The sequence below is a fragment of the Pinus tabuliformis genome, chromosome 6 (assembly GCF_031772625.1).
Source record: "Pinus tabuliformis cultivar Carrire ecotype Pingquan chromosome 6, CPIR1, whole genome shotgun sequence".
Taxonomy (NCBI): domain Eukaryota; kingdom Viridiplantae; phylum Streptophyta; class Pinopsida; order Pinales; family Pinaceae; genus Pinus; species Pinus tabuliformis.
In genome coordinates, this window is record NC_142292.1 from 746,810,802 (window position 1) to 746,831,355 (window position 20,554).

The 20,554-nt window shown below is 38.3% G+C and overlaps 1 protein-coding gene across 4 annotated transcripts in view; it reads left to right on the forward strand.

The window, feature by feature from the left end:
• EMB25 (DEAD/DEAH box helicase) overlaps positions 1-20,554 on the forward strand; it is a 404,169-nt gene that overhangs the window by 93,035 nt on the left and 290,580 nt on the right. For all 4 annotated transcript variants that reach the window (XM_089421275.1, XM_089421277.1, XM_089421280.1 and 1 more), the window contains 2 exons: positions 750-858; positions 1,244-1,330. In XM_089421275.1, the coding sequence (XP_089277401.1) occupies positions 750-858; positions 1,244-1,330 (196 nt within the window). The remainder of the gene's footprint in view (positions 1-749; positions 859-1,243; positions 1,331-20,554) is intronic.

Here is a 20,554-nt window from a genome sequence, read left to right on the forward strand (position 1 = left end):
ATAAGTCATTGACATATCCGCAATATTAAATGAACTCTGGGATTATGCTTATCAAGTAAAGAGGCCAAATTGAAGCCTTTCTATCAAAGTTAATTTTGGATGATTCTGAACCAGATTGCACTTCGATGGGATTAATGAGTACTGCATATTTAAAATAATAAAATGAGGGGAGTGTCCTGCTTAATGTTCACAAATAGGGTAAATGTTGATTAAGTCCTTTTCTGGAGGTTAGATGAGAGGAAAATTTCTTAGGAACACTGGCAGCTAAAATTATTATGAAAACCCGTAATTGACTGTAAGGAATCCACATTTGTCAATCTAAATTTGTACTCAGCAAATATGATTCTATATCCGGACAAGATTGTAGAATTTGACCACTTAAAGGAGAATTGGGTTCTGTTTCATAAATTTTAATAAGAAACTCTATTGTTTTCAGATAGCTGCTAAACAAGAAAGCAATCAATTTAGTTAGTGCCTCATTCAAGTTATTTTGTTTTGAGTGTAGCTGTGATTCCCTTGGTTGGGGAGAGTTTTCGTCTTTCTTGCCATGCTGAATCTTATCTAATCATCTAAGGCCAAATATGGTGAAGGCAAATTGGAGTGCCTTGACTAGTACATCTTTTAGGGTTTTCATTTGTGTAAAGTTATTCTTTTTAAAAATTGATTTAAGCACAAGTGAAAGAATATCAATTAATATTGAATGTATGAGTAGAAGAAAGTGACAATTTTTTCTTGTTTCGTTGGAGCAGTGTTGGCATGGTCGTTGAGGGAAGCAGACTAGTCCAAGTGGATGTTGTTGTTCTTGATGAAGTTCATTATTTAAGTGACATCTCTCGAGGAACTGTTTGGGAGGAGACAGTATGCACATTCACTTATAGTGTGTCTTCATTAGTTTCCTTTTTTAATGATTTTTTTTAAGGTTAGATTATTTGCTTTTGGTTTTAGCTTGTGTACTCTATTTCAACAGGTGGTGCTGGTGTTTGATTGCCATTGTTCTTGTTAAGCTTGTTGCAAAATTGTCTAACCATAAGATCATGTGTTACGTTTAGCTAGTTGCCAATAAGCTTGAACAGGTGGTACTTGTGCTTGATTGGCATTGTTCTTGTTGACCTTGTTGCCAAATTGTCTAAGCATAAAGATTATTTGATCTGTAAAACTAGTTGCCGATGTGCTCCAGATATGACAATAATTTGGCAAATAGGAGTGCATTCCGATTTGAATAAGTTCATTTACATAAATGCAGGTTATTTACTGTCCAAAGGAAGTGCAACTTATTTGTCTTTCTGCGACAGTTGCAAATCCTGAAGAACTAGCAGGATGGATTGGACAGGTACTTAAGATTCCATTGCTTCTCAATTTCCACGTTCAAAATTTGCTAAAAATTGCATATATGCAGGCAGTATAAGGTAGTATTGGTGAGTGATAATTGAATAAATAGAAAATCATGCAGCTTGAATTCTGATTACCAAATTGTTACTGAAAGTCTGATTTGCTAACTGCAGAAACTAAATGTTGTCATACAAGAAGTTTGGATTTTATACCTTCATATTGTCGCTTAAGCTTATTTAAGTATTTTGTGAATGAGCTATAATTCTCAGTATGAATCAACATTGACAAGTGTTTTTGGGAGTTTAATATTCATTGTGAGTTTTGTTTACCAAAAATTGCTTACCTCTGGCATCATCAATGTATTTATTCCCAACTGCGTGATTACCAATGCTAAGTTTGTCCAATGTGGTTGCCTATCAATGATACTTGGTACTGTGATACTACATATGGATGACTTCTGCTGTTAAAGCAGTTATCATTTATAGATGGTGTTATGGGAATCTTCTAAGGTTTTGCATAGGTGTATCACTGGCGTGTCAATAACTTGTATAAATGAGTTGATTTTTTTTAATGGATGTTATGAATAAAATATAATAAATATAAATAATGATGATAATTGTAATAATGATTAGTTAATTAGTAATTAGTGTTGAAGAGGCATGTCTAAATGGAACATGACTTTCCATGAAGAAGCACCTGCCTAGTATTTAAGCAGTTCCCTCACTCTCATTTGATCATCATTCTCATTCATACTTTTTAATATATATATATATATATATATATATATATTCTTGTATCTCAATGGAGATCTACATATTCCAATCCAAGTCTTCTACCAAATCTAAAGGTTGCACTTGATTTAGATTGAGTTTTTTATTTTTTGTTTTTTTGTTGTGCAACCTCCTCTATTTGGATGTATTTTCTTCTTTGTTCAACTGAAACCTTTGGGCAAATTGCCATCACCACGACACCCCTTTTCTCATCACTGTCCATCACCCCACAAAAATGCCTCTTCACATGGGTATATAAACCACTATATGGTTTTCCCCCATGACAACCATGAGGGCACAAAAACTTGTAGCTTCCACCACCTTTTCCCCTTCAAGTTTGGTCACATAGTTTCACAAGGGTGTCAATGCAACTTTCCCCTCTAGTGTTTCAATGTTCTCATCAGGTTCATCCCCTTCCTCTTCAAACCCTTCCTCCTCATCATACATTGGGTCACTCATATGGGGACTACTATTCTCTTCTTCTTCTTCTTCCCTTCTATTCCTACTCCCCCTTGCCATCATGAAAACCAAAAGTGGAATGATACATATAAGCCAAAAAAACACCATCTTGGAATATGAATATAGGTGGTGGACAACCTGCAAATAAATGAGCAAGAAGAAAGAATGGGAAAGAGTAGGAGAGGGAGGAGAGAAAATACAAAAAACAATGACAAAAAAATGAGGGAGTTTGGGGTTTGCACTTACCTCTTTAGCTCTTGTAGATGGAAGCCCTTCTTTACTCCTCCAAGCTCCTCCTCCTTCAATGCTCCTAGCTCCTCCTTCACTCCTCCAAGCTCTCCTCAACTCTCTCTTCTCCTCTCTTCTCCAAGCTCTCTTCTCCTCTCTTCTCCAAGCTCTCCAAAAACATAAGAGTGAGAAAATGAGAGGTGAAAAGGACTTTTATCCTTTTCATTCCATCCCTAACCCAACACTAACCCACCTCCCAACCCAACTTAAGCCCAAAAAAAGAACAAAAAAGAAAAATAAAATAGTTTAAGTGGGCCGCACGGCGGAAGTAGTCAGGATTTGCGTGGAAGCGGCCCCGATTCGCGGTAGATTCATGGGTTGATTCGCCCTCTGAAACGCGGATCCGATGTATGGAAATGCTGATCGGGACGCATGGTTCCCACAGGCCAGGAATCATCTGGCCCAACCCGATCCATGTTTCGGTTTTTTGGATCCGCGTTTCGGAGGGTGAATTGGCCGTGTTTCAGTACAGTACACGGATCGAGCTTTGGAGCTAAGCGGAACGTTTCCTGCAACACTGTTCAATACACAAGAAGGAGAATTGTAGGAGAAGGACAAGATCGAAGTTTTTGGGCTATCTCTCTCTCGTGCAAAGTTACTGGGCTACTGCTGGGGTCGAAGTTCTGCTGCTGGAGAGGTCGAAGTTCTGCTGCTAGAGAAGTCAAAGTTCTACTGTTGGAGAGGTCGAAGTTCTGCTGCTTGTACCAAATCAAAGTACTACTGCTACTAGGTCGAAGTTCTATTGTTGCTACTAGGTCAAATTTCTGCTGCTGCAAGGTCAAAGTTCTAGGTCAAAGTTGCTGTTCGAAGGTTATCATCTGAAGAGGAAGGAAGGGCTGACTTGCTGATTGGAGGAAGTCTGTGTCTAGGTCAAAGAGTCTTGGATTGTCTCGTCTTGTCTTGTGAAACTACTGAAGGTAGGGTTTTTGACTATATTTTCGCCTGTATAGGGGTTTTTCGCTGGCTTTTAGCTTACATCTGGTGTTCCCGACCTTCATGTTTTGTATTTAATAATTTCTTGATGAAACAAAGATGAAAGAATAACATAAGAAAGTTAATAAGAACACAAGAATATCACAAGTAATTATCATCATAAGAAAATCTTTCTGCCTTTTTGATTTTCTAACATTGGGTCTCTTCTCCTTGTACCAATTCCTTTGAGCTATATGCCTTAGGATTTTATGTTATGCAGGTGATTGATGCTAATGACATGTTTGGTGAGTTTTCATCTTCATCAGTCTCCATCATGTCTTCTTCAACGACAATTTGCACTTCCTTCCCATCTATAATTTTATAGTGATATGTGTGGTTGGTTGCACATTTATGGCCCTTGGCTAATTTTTTTCCACATTTACGACAATTGTTTTCCTTCCTTTTCATTTCCCTCTCATAGTTGCTGCTATAAGAGTTCAAGTCTTTTTCGGCTTCATATCTATAAGATTTTTGGGCCATGCATTTGTGTCCCAATGTCTATTTGTCTCCACAGAACTGACAATTACTTTCTTTTCGTCATGAATAGGTCTAATCAATTTTGATAATAACGATCTTTCAAATTTCTTCATAGTTCTAATATCATTTAGCTTCAGCTCGTTCTGAATGTGTAGTTTTAGTTCGATAAAATAGGATCAAACCAAATTTTTTGTCCATAATCCATGTACTCTCGTAGCCAATTCATCCCATTCACGTGTGAATTCAGCCACTTTTCCTTATTGTTGCAACTAAGTGAGTTTTGTGAAAACTTCCTCTTCTTTGATGCCTTGAAATCGTTTAAAGAATTCATCCTTAAGTTTGTTCCACCTTATTGTGTATGTTGGTTTTTTCCACCACATGTACCAGTTGTATGCATCTCCTTCCAGTTGCATGGATGCATATCTGATCTTTTCGTCATCAGTATAAATGCCATATATCTCGAAGTATTCTTCAGCTTTGTTTAACCAGGCCACACCCTATTTTTTGTTCTCGTTGAATTTTGAAAATTCCAATTTTGCTAAGGGATGGTATGCGAAGATTGGTTGGTTATATGGTTGGTACTGGTTCTAGACAATGTTGCAGGGGAGCGCCTCCCCCCCCCCCCCGATTCCGCTCCCAATCCGCGCTCCGGGCGGGAGCGACTCGGGAGTGGGTCGGGAGTGTGCTCCCGAAATCGCTCCCGAAAAGGGAGTGATTTCGAGAGCGTGCTCCCTAAAAAAAAACGCTCCTTGCCTTTTCGGGAGCATTTTGCTTTTTTTGCAATTTTTTTTTTGCAATGATGTTCCAAATGCAATTTTTTTTGAAAGAAACAAATAAGTTTTGAGTGGGGCAGCTTAATGATCAAGTCTATGGCCCTAGTATTGATATGCGATTCATGGTAATCTTCACTTTCATCCTTTTACTTAAATTTTTAACATTACCATGAAATGACTCAGGATGTTTGAGAGTGGTTCCGAACTCATTGGATTTCATATGCAGAAAGTAGAATTTTAGATTTCATTCAAAATCCAGCAGACTTATCAGTTTTTCAGGATTTCAGGATTGCAATGTTTCCATTGAATTTTATCATGTATTAGGGTATGGAACTCGTATTTAATCAAGAGCACCAATCCCTCTATGTACCTTGATGTTAGTGACATTGGTTGTCGAACTCCTCTATCATGACCCTCCTAAAAATGTACGCATCACTCAAACAAAATCTTGACTTGACATGCTATGATTGTTCTATCTTATGTTAATGCTTAGAGGGTGATATTAATGACAAAGATCCCTATACAGATACATAGGTAATGACAAAGATACCTCTGGATATTAATGCTTAGAGGGTGATATTAATGACAAAGATCCTGATTTTCCAACAAGACTAAAAAATTAGACATTTCTCGTGGTGGCAAGAGGTGCAAGCATAAGCAATAGATAATAGATTTACTTGTCCTTTTTGGTTTCTAGTAGTTTTTATAACTAGTGACTCTTTCATATTTATTATGATATTTTTTTAAACAATATAAGACAATTTAAGTTTGAAGTTGGCAATTATAACTCATTAGTAATGAATTATGAATATGATGCTTCATGAAAGTTGAAAGTTGTTTCATTTCATTTTATAACATTTCATTTCATGTTAGATATTATTTGTTGTAATGGTTACACTTAGTTTACAAGTACTACTTTGGTGATCAATGATGATAAATGTTATATATTGAATTTTGAAAGCTTGAAACTTTAAGATTGATGAATCATGAGACTGAATATGTTGTATGTTACTATGTTACTAACTTGTGGATGTGGTTGATGAAGATTATATCTTCTAGATGATTGTTGTTATATGGTTCAATCTATGGTTTTTTATGTTTTTTTATATCTAATTTATCATTCTACATGTTTTTGTTGACATATATGTATCAAAATATAAAAATATAAAATATAATACATATATATATATATATATATATATATATATATATATATATATATATACGCTCCAAGATTCGCTCCCAAACTGGGAGCTTCTGAAAATGTCACTCCCGCTCCTCGCTTTCGCTCCCGCTCCCCGCTTTCGCTCCCGCTCCCAAGTAACACTGGTTCTATATCATCATGTCATGAGTAGGTATATTTAACTGTGGATTTGGAGTATTAGGCAGGGTCTAAGGTACATCTATTTAGGGGTTTGGTATGTGAGGCGAGTCAGGTGTTGGAGTATTAGGCAAAGCCTCAAGTACATTTAGTTGGGGGTTTGGTATGTGTGGCTAGTTAGGTGAATGGGAGGTTTTAGAAGCATTTTGTTCTAGACTGGATGTGTTTTCCGATGCAGAAAAACTAAGTAGGATCTTTTCTAATGAGGTGATTTTTTTTTTTGTAATTCAACATGATTTTTTCCAACCAATGTCTTCTGCGATGTTTGATCCTATTGTATAACATTGCGATTTTGATTGATCTGTGCTTCTAATAGTGCCTGCTTCTCCCTTAATTCCTTGCCAAGTGCATCATGTCATTCATCCATCTGGGCCAACTTCTTACTAAACTCACTCATCATCATTGTCCTAGTGGCTGACGACGTTTTTCAATCAATTTTGACTTTATGTTTAACTACTAATTTCCTTAATTTTTATTTAATTCTTTTAATTATTTATTTAAATCTTAATTTATATATTAATATTATTATAACTATATTATATTAATTGAATATATTAATTATTAACTACTATTTACTATTAACTATTTAGTTAATAATATATATTAACTATTGTTAATCACTAACTATATTAACTATTAATTATTATTACACTATTTTTTTTTTTTTTTAATTTTTTGTTTGTTACGTAATATGAGTCCTGAGATGATTGGCACGCCTAACCTGTGGCTTGAGTATCCGCAACCCAGGGGCATTTAAGCCATCAAAATCACCCGGGGATCGCACCCATCTTGGGCCACACCAACCCTTAGCATGACTAGATTTTTGCCCATGGGGATTCGAACTAATAACCTTTTCACCACAGAGTACCTTAACAAAACACCCTATTCTATTCTAAACCCCATGGGCATTACTACACTAATTTTAATTATTAACTATACTATATATATATATTTAACAGAAACGGTTGAGTTTTATTTATAAGAAGAGGTTGGGCATGCCAAACAACCTCGAATACAGACAATTGAGAGAATTATGGCTCTATAGAGACTTCATATTTTGGGTTTTGTGTAGTGACTGTCCTATGTTAAAGAAGTTAAAGAGTCCTTACCGAAACTGTAAAGATTACTGAAACTGTGAGCTGTATTAATTGATTTGATGGAGTACTTACCTGACCTGCTACGGCTGTTGCGATGATCTGCTGCAGAACTTCTCTCGTTACCGAATGACCAAACCACCCAGCCGAACCGAGTATACCTGGATACTCAATCCAGTATGCCTCTCAACCGGAGCATACCGTTCCCCCGTGCCCAGAGACTTCAAAACAAGTAAGGCTCAAGCTCAATAGTTCCGAATTATAAGCAGTATGGATAATTTCCTCTCCTTCAGCACTCTCCTTCGTCCTTCAACAGCCCCCGGTTCAGTTTTCCCACTCACAGTCAATACCATCTTTCTCCTCCCAGACATAGAACACCCCCCCTCCTTTATAGCAGAGGTTCCTCCCTCTCTGGCATCAGTTCACCGCCTTTATGAAAGGATAAGATTATGTAAGGCGGTGACCGCTTGTTCAGATATTTGTCTTTAATAGAATCAGATCTTCATATATCGAATGGTGTCACAATCACTTTAATTATGACAGATGGTACTTTATTTTAAATAATATAAAAACATGATGATTTTAAATATTACATATTACTTTATGTCTTATAAAATATCAAGTTTAATCATAAGGTTTATGGGTTTAGTTTTATTAGTACACAATTTGGGTTATATATGTAGACATATGAATAAGCTCAACTATATTTCTTACTGAGTGTATATTTCTTCTATTTACGAGAATTAGGTATTTAATTTACCCCGTGATAATTAATTCATTTATCTTATATTTAGACATTCTCCATGAATAGTCGATGTATATATATATATATATATATATATATATATATATATACTAGTGCATTGTATATGATGCATGCATATGTAGCTATCATATGCATGCCTCACATGCATGCTAATATTGCTATGAGGTTCGGGATTTGAGATGGGTTGTTACATACACCCCTCCTTCAAAAGAACTTCGTCCCGAAGTTAAGGGTTTATAAAGTATATTGATAATTCCTTTAGGGTATGTAAGGATTGTATTATGGGATTGAATTTTCATTTATGATCGTGAGGACACTTTAAACTTTGTGATTTTGAACGCTGATAGATTTCCAATTTTAATAGTCATGCCTTGCCCAAACCAGGTTCCCAAGCTATTCTAAAATCATCCTATCCTTCCTAATCTCTTCCGCTCCCATCCTATCCGTCCTCTACTGGAGTATGCCATGGCGTCAGCTATACTGACCTAACCATGCATAAACTCTAAGGAAGGCAGCGTCGACTATATCGACCTGATTTCCCAGTAGGCATCCGACAATCATCATCACACGTCTAGGGGATCGTGACTCGCACAATCCTCCCATGATCCCAGGTTTTTAGAGGATAAACGGTGGGCAACACCTCCACCCCTCCCAGTAGAATCAGGGTTAATACCCTATCATGGAATCTCTTTGAGCCTTAATTGTTCTGAAGTTTCTGTCATCACGTGGTCATTTGGTAACGGATTTTATCTGCAATCATAAACACTTGTCCATGCATTTATAACATGTGCATAATAAAAAAAACACATAGCTTATGTATATTTCATACATGTCACCTAAAGTATAACATACCTTGCCATAATCTATTCATGTCATTAGCTTTCATATTTACAATATAATCATTCTTTCGTGTTTTGTTTGTGCATAAAACTCATGACTTTAAATTGCTAACTGACACTTGATATTGATCTTACAAGCACATATCGTTAGGTTCCAAACTTTCATTGATCTGTATGTGTTTGCCTCAATATAAATGAGTTAATGACTGTTGCAATTCTTAGTTAGTTCCTCATCACACGGTGTTTAATAGTAGTGTATTCCTGGTTGAATAATTGTGAATGGTATATATAACCGCTTGAGCTCAATTGGCTGGTACCGTTATCATTTAACTGGAAGTATAGTGGAAAACTGTTTACCTACAGCTAACAGATAATAACTGATGTAAAAAAAAGAAGATCACTGTAACCTTCACACAAACTCAGAAATTTATTAGAAACTAAGAGAATATACAGGAGTCAATAACAAAAGACTGTATTAACTGTAATCAAATGCACCAGCAGTAGAATGTGTGAGGTTTAAGGTTTATGTGATGGTTCTGCTCATGCATGAGGTAGGCATGTAACAACAGAACTAGCCTTCAACAATTGTTAAAGATGTTCCTAAATTGCATCAATCCAACAGTGAAGAATATATCATTACAGAGCACCATTGATTTATAAAAGGCAAGAGCACCATCTCAAATCCCGAACCTCATAGCAATATTAGCATGCATGTGAGGCATGCATATGATAGCTACATATGCATGCATCATATACAATGCACTAGTATATATATATATATATACATCGACTATATATCGACTATTCATGGAGAATGTCTAAATATAAGATAAATGAATTAATTATCACGGGGTAAATTAAATACCTAATTCTCGTAAATAGAAGAAATATACACTCAGTAAGAAATATAGTTGAGCTTATTCATATGTCTACATATATAACCCAAATTGTGTACTAATAAAACTAAACCCATAAACCTTATGATTAAACTTGATATTTTATAAGACATAAAGTAATATGTAATATTTAAAATCATCATGTTTTTATATTATTTAAAATAAAGTACCATCTGTCATAATTAAAGTGATTGTGACACCATTCGATATATGAAGGTCTGATTTTATTAAAGACAAATATCTGAACAAGCGGTCACCGCCTTACATAATCTTATCCTTTCATAAAGGCTGTGAACTGATGCTAGAGAGGGAGGAACCTCTGCTATAAAAGAGGGGGGGTGTTCTATGTCTGGGAGGAGCAAGATGGTATTGACTGTGAGTGGGAAAACTGAACCGGGGGCTGTTGAAGGACGAAGGACAGTGCTGAAGGAGAGGGAATTATCCATACTGCTTATAATTCGGAACTATTGAGCTTGAGCCTTACTTGTTTTGAAGTCTCTGGGCACCAACAACTAAAATTGTTTGTTTAGACCCAACAACAATAGCAGTCTAGATCAGAAACCACTAGAACAATAGTAAATACATATATTTATGTTTTTCTATAGTACCTCTTCTTAGAGTCAAAACTGAAATTGAATAGTTAATTAAGAAGAAATTCTAAGGCCAATACTTTGACAGAATGCTTATGTGCATCCAGAAATCCTAACTCTAAACACAAACTAAAGGTGACATACCCACCAATAATAGCAGTCTGTTTGAGAAACCATAACAATCATTCATATCATATAATTGAAAATTCTAATGAACACTTTGACAAACTGATTATGCTCATACAGAGCCCCTAAGTCCTAATTATAACAACATACATGAGCCAGTAACTTGGCTCAGATTCAAGCCACATGTTTTAAAAACAAAATTGAAACAAATCAGTCACCAAAACTATATGTAGAGATGCATCTCATGCATTTTCCTTACTTGAAGGAAAGGCTATTTTGATGTAATGATGTCTAGAAGTGTACTCTTTGAAGGGTTGCCAATTGCATCTCTTTTTAGAAATTTAAGTATCAGCATTTTCAAAATAGAAAACTAGAAATTAGAAAAATATACATAAAATATAATGAATTGGGCCAGAGTTCAAACCTTGTCTAAGGCCATCTTAGCTGCTGCTTTCTCTGCATCCTTCTTCTTGGTGAACACCGCAGAAGTTACTGAAAACTCAGGAAGTTCCACTACGGAAAACACTAACAGCTTTCTGTCAACTGAAACCTAACTTATTAGAGAATTTAAAAGAATTTGTTTTTTTTTTTTGAAGACGTGTGGAAAGAAAAGTTGGATAAGCACTCAAGGGATAATAACATCTTAAAAGGATGACTCGTGAATTTCTATTGCGTATGATCTTGTTCCAAGCTAAATGAAATTGATTTGAATTCAAGGTACAGTGAAATCACATAGTTCTCTACTGTTGAATCCTCCTTTCCTTCGAAATACTAAAGCATGTTCCGATATTTGCTAGTGCCATCTATCCTTAATGGATAATTTCATCGATCTGAAAGTTTGCCTTCTCTTGCAAATTTCTATCATTATAGATCTACAACAAAAAATAACAAGAAGATTACATAATCAAAACAAGCACATTACCGAGTGAGATTGTTGAATGAACAACTATTATTGCATATGTATTTCCGAAGGGATTGTAGGAACCCTGACTCCAAATTTTGGAAAAGTCGTATCAAACATAAAGACTTGTTAATAAATATTAAAAACCTTTCCAACAAAAGGTGATAGATTTCAAAATGATACAAAGAAAACTAGATAAAGATTAGAATATCATAAGAGCTACATCATTTTGCCCAAGACGAAAGAGCACCAACAAGAAATTCTTATTTAGTATAAAGGAAAATCCAAGCGACAACAAAATTTCGTCTGTCTACTGTAATCATAAGCAGTAACTCCGCTACTCCTCTCCTCTTTTCCTTTAACACTCGTCCTCGCACTACAATATCCGTTGTTGTCTAGTCCGGTTAGGATACCTGGTTTTCACCTAGGCGACCCGGGTTCAAATCCTGGCAACGGAATCGATGGCAAGCTGTTTTCTAGCTCCCCTCCTTCGAGCTTGTGGTTGTTAACCACGAAGTCGGAAGTTCAAGACGCTGCACGCCCAACAACAATTGCTGTATTAGTCGACAGACCACGTTCATAAAATGGGCTACAACATAGTCACTTTAAAACACCGATTCCCCTGACACCCGTCTCTTGATGGACGCTCCCACCGTCATACCGCATGTCCCTTTATCTTACGGTAGTGGCACACGTCAAAGATTCAGATCCTTAATTTCATTTTTTTTTAACACTAATCGCCATCTAAGAATAAATTTCAACGCGTCAGGTGTTTTAAATCGATGAGTGAGCACCGTGTTTTATGCATGCAGGGTCGTTACAGGTGTTAGCGAATTTCTAAGCGCATATCGTTAGTGAGGTATAGTTATATATTAATCATCCAATTCTTCCTGTTTGGTTCTAATTTCGGTGTCGAATTTCATAGTCTTCTGTGCTGATTGGATCTAAATGTGATTAATTAATTTTGTCGATTAACGTTTTTCGCATTTGATATCGGTTGTGGTATCGATTTTCATCAATTTCTGTGCTTCTTGGAGATAATTTAGCGGACGAAGATATCCGAAGGCAGATCCGTGAGACTTCTTGGCATGATTTTGAGATTAAATTCCTGGCATAATTCTGAGGATAACTCCTTTGTTGAGCTCTTGTCAAAAGCTTGGTGTATTGGAAGACTGATGCAAACAAATACCACAGATCCGAGCTCTTCTTTTGAATTACAAATCTGAGGCCATTTCTGTGATAAAACTTGGCGCTGTCTAAGCCTTCAACTATCTAAGTTCTAAGTCATATCTGAAGTAAGGCCCTTCTGTGCAAGCTGGAGTTTCGGCCTCTTATTTCTTGATGATTAAGCCTTACAACCCGGCATCTATCTGCATCCATTCTTGAGGCTGCCTGTGGAAAATTGGTCCTGCAAATCTACATGTTCTAGAGGTATGCTATCTGATATTAATACTGAATTTGAAGGACTGATAAGGGTCATGAATATAATGATGAATTTATTGGGCACCTTGAAAGCAATATTAAGACTGTGACTGTGTGAACAATCGTCCTTCTTTTGGAATGTCCGTGCAAAGTTGAAGTTGACAGTGGATTAATAATTACAGTCCATTTGTGATAAACCATTTCTGAGACAGAGATCTTCAATAGGTTGATCTCACCGATATATGTCAAGAATCAACAAGGGTCTCTATGTTAGAGAAGTCAGAAGCAACGTTGATGCAGTATAAGACCGGCAGCAAGCAGATACAGACAGTGGCATCAAACAGCAACAAATAAAGGCAGAAGCAGTCCTGAACCTCACTGTTGGGCTTTGATCATTGTTGTAGCTGTAAATTGTTTCCAAAGAGTGGAGACTGCATAGTAAATACTGAGATGTGATGGTCAATGTTTCATCATCAGTCTGCCTGCCTTTTCTTACAAAATCAAATGAATATATTTATAAGAGTCATGATGGGGATACTGGTAGTATATCAGGAAGGTTACAGTAACATTTTATCTTATCTACCATGCATTCCAGAAACTTTGTATATTTAGAAGCATTCATGCCTATATCTCAGTTGACTGTATCCCTTGTGATGAGCAGGGGTAGGCAGATTCACTGCCTAGAGATCAAAATAAGTAAAATTGAAATGAAAATAATAGAATGCAGTTTACTTGATGATAAGAGATGCTCCTGTAGCATATAGTAGAGACTTGAACCTAATATCACTGTCTTCAATCAATGGAAGGAACCTGCATAAAATAAGTAATAAATGCATTTCTGTTCTAATTATTGTATTGTTTAATAGGCATCTTGGTCCAGCTTCCACTACCACGACACATTAATGAAGAGAAGATAAAAGAGCAGTTGTGGATGGAAGGAGTAACATAGTAGGATTGCCAGTTGCATTGCTGCTAATCAAATTAGATGCAACTGTGACAATGGTGCATTCTAAAACTTCAGATCCAAAGAGTATAATAAGTGAGGCGGATATCATCATAGCTGCTGCAAGACAAGCAAACATGATCAAAGGAGATGAATTTTGCACCCCTTTGAATTTGTCATAGCAGCTTCGAATCTCAGTCCAGAAAGCTCAGATCGTAATAATTTAGATCACAGCCCATGACAACTTGTGTAGGAAAATATTTTGGAGAAGCATAACAGTATTGCTTAGATGATTGCAAAGCAGCAGTTTCTGGATTACTCTGTAATTAATAGCTTACAGTTCTGGTTACCTAACGTTTGCAGAGTGCTAACAGACAGTTTCAGTCAGATTTATTATTGAATGCATGATTTAGATGGTTTTACCACCACCTCATTTTGATAAATTTAAATCTTTTAGCAAGCTTAACAGGTCCGAAAGTTGAACCCGCTCTGATACCATATGTAGTGACTGTCCTATGTTAAAGAAGTTAAAGAGTCCTTACCGAAACTGTAAAGATTACTAAAACTGTGAGCTGTATTAATTGATTTGATGGAGTACTTACCTGACCTGCTACGACTGTTGCGATGATCTGCTGCAGAACTTCTCTCGTTACCGAATGACCAAACCACCCAGCCGAACCGAGTATACCTGGATACTCAATCCAGTATGCCTCTCAACCGGAGCATACCATTCCCCTGTGCCCAGAGACTTCAAAACAAGTAAGGCTCAAGCTCAATAGTTCCGAATTATAAGCAGTATGGATAATTCCCTCTCCTTCAGCACTGTCCTTCGTCCTTCAACAACCCCCGGTTCAGTTTTCCCACTCACAGTCAATACCATCTTGCTCCTCCCAGACATAGAACACCCCCCCCCTCTTTTATAGCAGAGGTTCCTCCCTCTCTGGCATCAGTTCACCACCTTTATGAAAGGATAAGATTATGTAAGGCGGTGACTGCTTGTTCAGATATTTGTCTTTAATAAAATCATACCTTCATATATCGAATGGTGTCACAATCACTTTAATTATGACAGATGGTACTTTATTTTAAATAATATAAAAACATGATGATTTTAAATATTACATATTACTTTATGTCTTATAAAATATCAAGTTTAATCATAAGGTTTATGGGTTTAGTTTTATTAGTACACAATTTGGGTTATATATGTAGACATATGAATAAGCTCAATTATATTTCTTACTGAGTGTATATTTCTTCTATTTACGAGAATTAGGTATTTAATTTACCCCGTGATAATTAATTCATTTATCTTATATTTAGACATTCTCCATGAATAGTCGATATATAGTCGATGTATATATATAGATATATATATATACTAGTGCATTGTATATGATGCATGCATATGTAGCTATCATATGCATGCCTCACATGCATGCTAATATCGCTATGAGGTTCGGGATTTGAGATGGGTTGTTACATTTTGTAACAGAGAATAGCTGTTGCTTTTGACGCATTTGGCATGGCTGAGTGAACCTTGCTATGCTATTGGCATCTTAGTGTCCTGTCTTACATTTCATCTTTTCTTTGTTGCTTTGGTACTTTCCTGGGTTAAGTTAAATCCCGCATAAACTTTAATCCACGAGCCAAATAAATAGTACCCGAATATATTAAATTGAATTAATATATTACCTGTTCCCACCTCCATTTTACCAAGCTTCTCATCCGTACTCGACCCCACTTCAAGGTTAAAACTCCGCCATATTAAACTTGCGATAACCGTCAGATCTTCCTCCGTCCAAATCTGACACTTATCGCGTCCCTCACTGTCCGTCCTTTAACACCTCAGGAGTTCGCGATATGGGCGACTTTGTTCTGCCACGCGTCAGCCCCTAAGTGGCATCGCATTCGATTCGTAAAAAATTGTCCAACAGCCAAGAGTGGTGCGATGAAAACCGCTTACCACTCCCAGCGTAATTAATCCCCCTCCTTTTGCACTGCGCGATTACTGCCAGATCAACCTCTGCCTAGATCCGACGCTTATCGCGTCCCTCGCTGTCCAACCCTTAACTTGATCCCACCTCCGTACTCGACCCCACCACAAGGATAAGACCCCGCCATGTACAACGCGCGGTGATCGTCAGATCTTCCCCTGCCCAGATACAATGCTTATTGCGTCCATTCGCTGTCCGACCCTTAACACCATAGGGGTGCGCGATATGGGTAGTTTTGTCCTGCCACGCGTCAGGCCCTAAGGTACATCGCGTTCGATTCATGAAAAGCTGCCCAGTAGCCAGAAGCGGTGCAATGTAAACCGCTTACCACCCCCGCAACTTTAACACCCCACCATTTCCAGCGCACGATGACCGTCGGATCATCCCCTGTCCAAATCCTACGCATCTCGTCCTTCAAAACCGTCCTCTGTTTGGAATCAATTCTGCACCCCGTTGAAACACCCGACCCATCTGACCCACACGAAAAGCTGATTTACTGTCAAGGAGTGACCCACTCTTTCTCGACAGTGAAAGTCTGTTTGAGCCAACCTTTGTTCTGCGGAATTCTGTCCTTGTTCAGCTCTCCTTGTCTATTAAGGAATTGGATGCATTTCAGCTTCTTCATCATTCTTTACCAGCATACCTTGAGCTAGAAGACATCCTTTGTTCGCCATTATATCGGCTTCCTTGTTCAGAGCTTGCAGGACATGGTAGAAAGAGCAGGATGTGAAGATTTGAGTCATCTTTCTTATTCTTTCAAGGTCTTGTTTAGGGCAGAGCTATTGAGTTGGTCGCTCGTGTTAAGGATTTTAATCAGGATTTCAGAGTCCCCGAAGATTTGAAGGTTTTCCCCTTTGTTCCTTTGAGCCAACTGACACGTTTTGAGCAGTCCGAGGATCTCGGCCTGGTTGTTGGAGCTTTGACCTAGGCCCCAACTAAAGCTGTCCTGTTTTTGTCCATTTGTGGAGTAAATTGTACCTCCTGCCCTTGGTATTCCCAGGTTTCCTTTGGAGGCTCCGTCGAAGAAAATCGTGACTTTGCCCTAATTTTTCCACCATTTTTTAAATTTCGCCTCAGAGATCCAGAGAAGCCACTCTAGATTATGGCTAGGCAAGAAGGTATTCTTCTTGGTGCTGGCTCGTCTCAGGGATTCACCTAGCCAGTTGAGCTCTTCAGGGAGAAGGGAATTGTCTGACTTATGAGGTCTATTTTCAAAAGTTTCCAGCAACAAAGCTTTGGGCTTGGCAGTCACTGTGTTGGTGGATTGAAGTCTGTTGTTGAAGATGGCTTCATTCCTAGCCAACCAGATTTCCCAACAAATATATTTTGGGATTGCATGTTGAGCTGCTATTCAAGGAGAGAGGATAGCGTTCTTTCCAAGTTGCGAATAGACTAACAACTGAATGCTGCTGAGGGATTTGGGCATTGAGCCCCATAATTGCTTGCGACCATACCTCTTGAGAAAAGGGGTAGTCTTTGAACAGGTGATCAATAGTTTCCTGGTCCTTGCAGCAGAGAGGGCATCTGTGTGGACCCATGATTCCTCTTTTCTCTAAGTTGTCCCCAGTGAGGGTCCTTCTGTGCATGAGAGTCCAACAGAAGAAGTTGATTTTTGGGAGACCAAATGGGTCCCAAACATGCTGCCAAAGCTTTGTAGTATGGATCTAGAGATGTTCTTCTTGTAGGGCTGCAAAACGCAACCTAGTTGAGTAAGCTCCGGACTTCCCCCAGCCCCACTTGTCCCTCGAATGGATATGCACAGGAGCCAGACCAGAGAGTTTAGCTAATAAGTGATGGAGTTGAGGGAGCATCCAATCATGGGGGCAATGGATGGCCCAGTTACTCCAGTTCCTTGCTGAATCCCATGTGCAAATGTCAGCAAGTTTGTGGGTATCTTTTTGGATGAGCCAGTTACGCAAATCTGCTATTTCCGACGCAAGATTTAGGGGATGGAGACTCATGATCTTGTCATCCCACAGTCTAATCCTTTTCCCATTTCCTAGAATTCTGTAGAGCTATTCTTTGAAAAATTTCCAGCCTTGGCAGCACAACTTCCACAGCGTGGTTCCTTTTTGGGAAGCTCCTTCTTCCATATTCTTTATTGAGAGTCTGTGCAAATATTTTTTTATTAGAACTTGACTTACAGGGTTTCTTTGGTTTGAGAATATTTTCAAGAGGATCTTCCCTCCCATCGCCAGATTGACCAGCACAGGATCTCTTACCTGAAGTCCACCTTCAGATATTGGCCTTTTCACTATGTCCCAGCTTACTATATGGAAATTTTTTTGATTCCCCTTTCCTCCTTGCCATAGAAAATTTCGAATCAACTTTGCTAACTGTTTTGTGATCATTTTTGGAGCTAAAAGGAATGAAGCCTGGTAGATAGGAAGGGATGAGAGAACTGACTTGACCAGAGTGAGCTTCCTGGCTGTGGTAAGCCACTGTCCGCCCCAAGCAATCATTTTTGCCTCGATTTTATTGATAATTTCCATCCAATGAGGGGCCTTAGTGGTACCTAGCGTTAAAGTCAGGCCAAGATACTTGAATTTTTCCCAAGAGACTTATCCGGTGAAACCCAAGGCTTGGGCAATCCCGAGTATAGATTGTTGGTCTACTGCCCAGCCGTACACTGCACTTTTTCTCTTGTTGACCATAGCTCCGGAGACTCTGCAGAAGCTTTGGATTACTCCACTGAAGGCTCTTGCTATTTTAATGGAGGCTCCTCCTATAAGGATAGAGTCATTGGCGAACAAGGCATGATTGATTGGGTTGGTTTCGGGTATCACCCTGATGTTAGGAAGAGTCTCGTTGAGCTTCTCATCTGTGAGCTTTCGGCTTAGAGAGTCTGCCATCAGAATATACAGGAAGGGGGACAAAGGGTAGCCTTGCCTAATTCCCCTTGAAGCTTTGAAGTAGTTTGCCGACCGACCATTTACTAAAGGGGCTATCCAAGGTTCTCCAATGCATGTTTTAATCATTTTTACAAATTCAGAACTGAAACCAAAAGCAAAAAGAACTTGGAGGAGGAAGGAGTGTCTTACTCTATCAATGGCATTCGCCATATCCAGTTTGATGAACATACCTTGCTCTTTGCGTTGATGGTTGGAGTGGATGATTTCTTGCACCAATATCACATTGTCTAGGATATGCCTGCCTTTGACAAACCCTCCTTGATTGGGAGAGATGAGTTTATCCAGCAGAGGCATTATTCTATTAGCAAGTAACTTGGTGAGTATTTTGTAGGACACATTGCAAAGCGAGATAGGTCTAAATCTGTTGAATGTCTTCGGGTTGGCTTCTTTGGGAATTAGGGCTAGGAAGGTGGAGTTTGTGCTTCCTCCCACTTTGGCTTTTCATAGGAATCTTTTGATCATTCGGTACAAATCAGCCTTGATGATGTCCCAACAGAGTCTATAGAAGTGTATTGAGAATCCATCAGGTCCAGGGGCTTTGTCTGGTTCCATCTTCCATATGACATTGCTAATTTCTTCTTCAGTGAATGGCTTTAGGAGAGTTGCATTGTCCTCCTCGTTAACCATCCTTGGAATGTGCTTGAGGAAGTCGTGAGCTTCCTCTTCATCCTTTGCGCCTTCTTCTTTGAACAACAACTTAAAATGAGAGGTTGTTGGCTCTTTTATCAGAGTTGTGCCTTTTAGAACAGTCCCATCTAGTGAGGTGATTTCAACAATGTGGTTTCTAGAGAGGCAGGTTTGTATTTGCTTGTGGAAGCAAGCTGTATTTTTGTCTCCAGACGCAAGCCAAAGATTGCGTGACTTGACTCTCAAATATTCTTCCTCTTCTCTAAATGTCCGGAGGGTGTTGATTTGGTGTTCTTGCTTCCTATGAATTTCTGCTCTGGTTATGTCTTGAATCTCCAGGTCCATTTGGAGATCCAACAACTACTTTGTGCTCTGTTTTTGTTGGGTAGTGGGAGAGACTGTGGGCTTTTTTATCCATTGCTTCAGGGCTGTTTTGGTGGCTTTTATCTTTTGCTCCCAAACATAGCTAGGTGATCCAAGAACATGGATGGACCATGCCTTATTCATTGTATCCAAAAACCCTTCTCTGTTTGCCCATAGAGGGCAGAACCGAAAGGGGATTGGTCCCAGGTTTTCTTCTTCTTCCAGCAGAAGGAGGATGGGTTTATGGTCTGAGTTCCACTTTGGCAGAATTTTTGTGGAGATGATCATCTTCTCGGAGAGGAAGGAGCTCTGAAGCAAGAACCTATCGAGCCTGGCTGAAATATGCTCCTGCCCTATTCTATTATTTGTCCATGTGTATAGCCCTTTTTTTGGCTTGAAATCCATTAAATCCCATCGTTTAATCAGATTTTCCACTAAGGGAAGTAAGCGATCCATGCTGTTGGTTCCTCCTCTTTTTTCCTTTGGGTCTAGGATTAGATTGAAGTCTCCAGCAATAATTATATTGTTGAGGGAGTATGCTTCCAAAAAATTAGTCAGAGTTTGCTAGCATTGTTCCTTTTCTGCATAGAGGATAGGTACATAGAGATTAAAGAGTGCAATGTTTATCT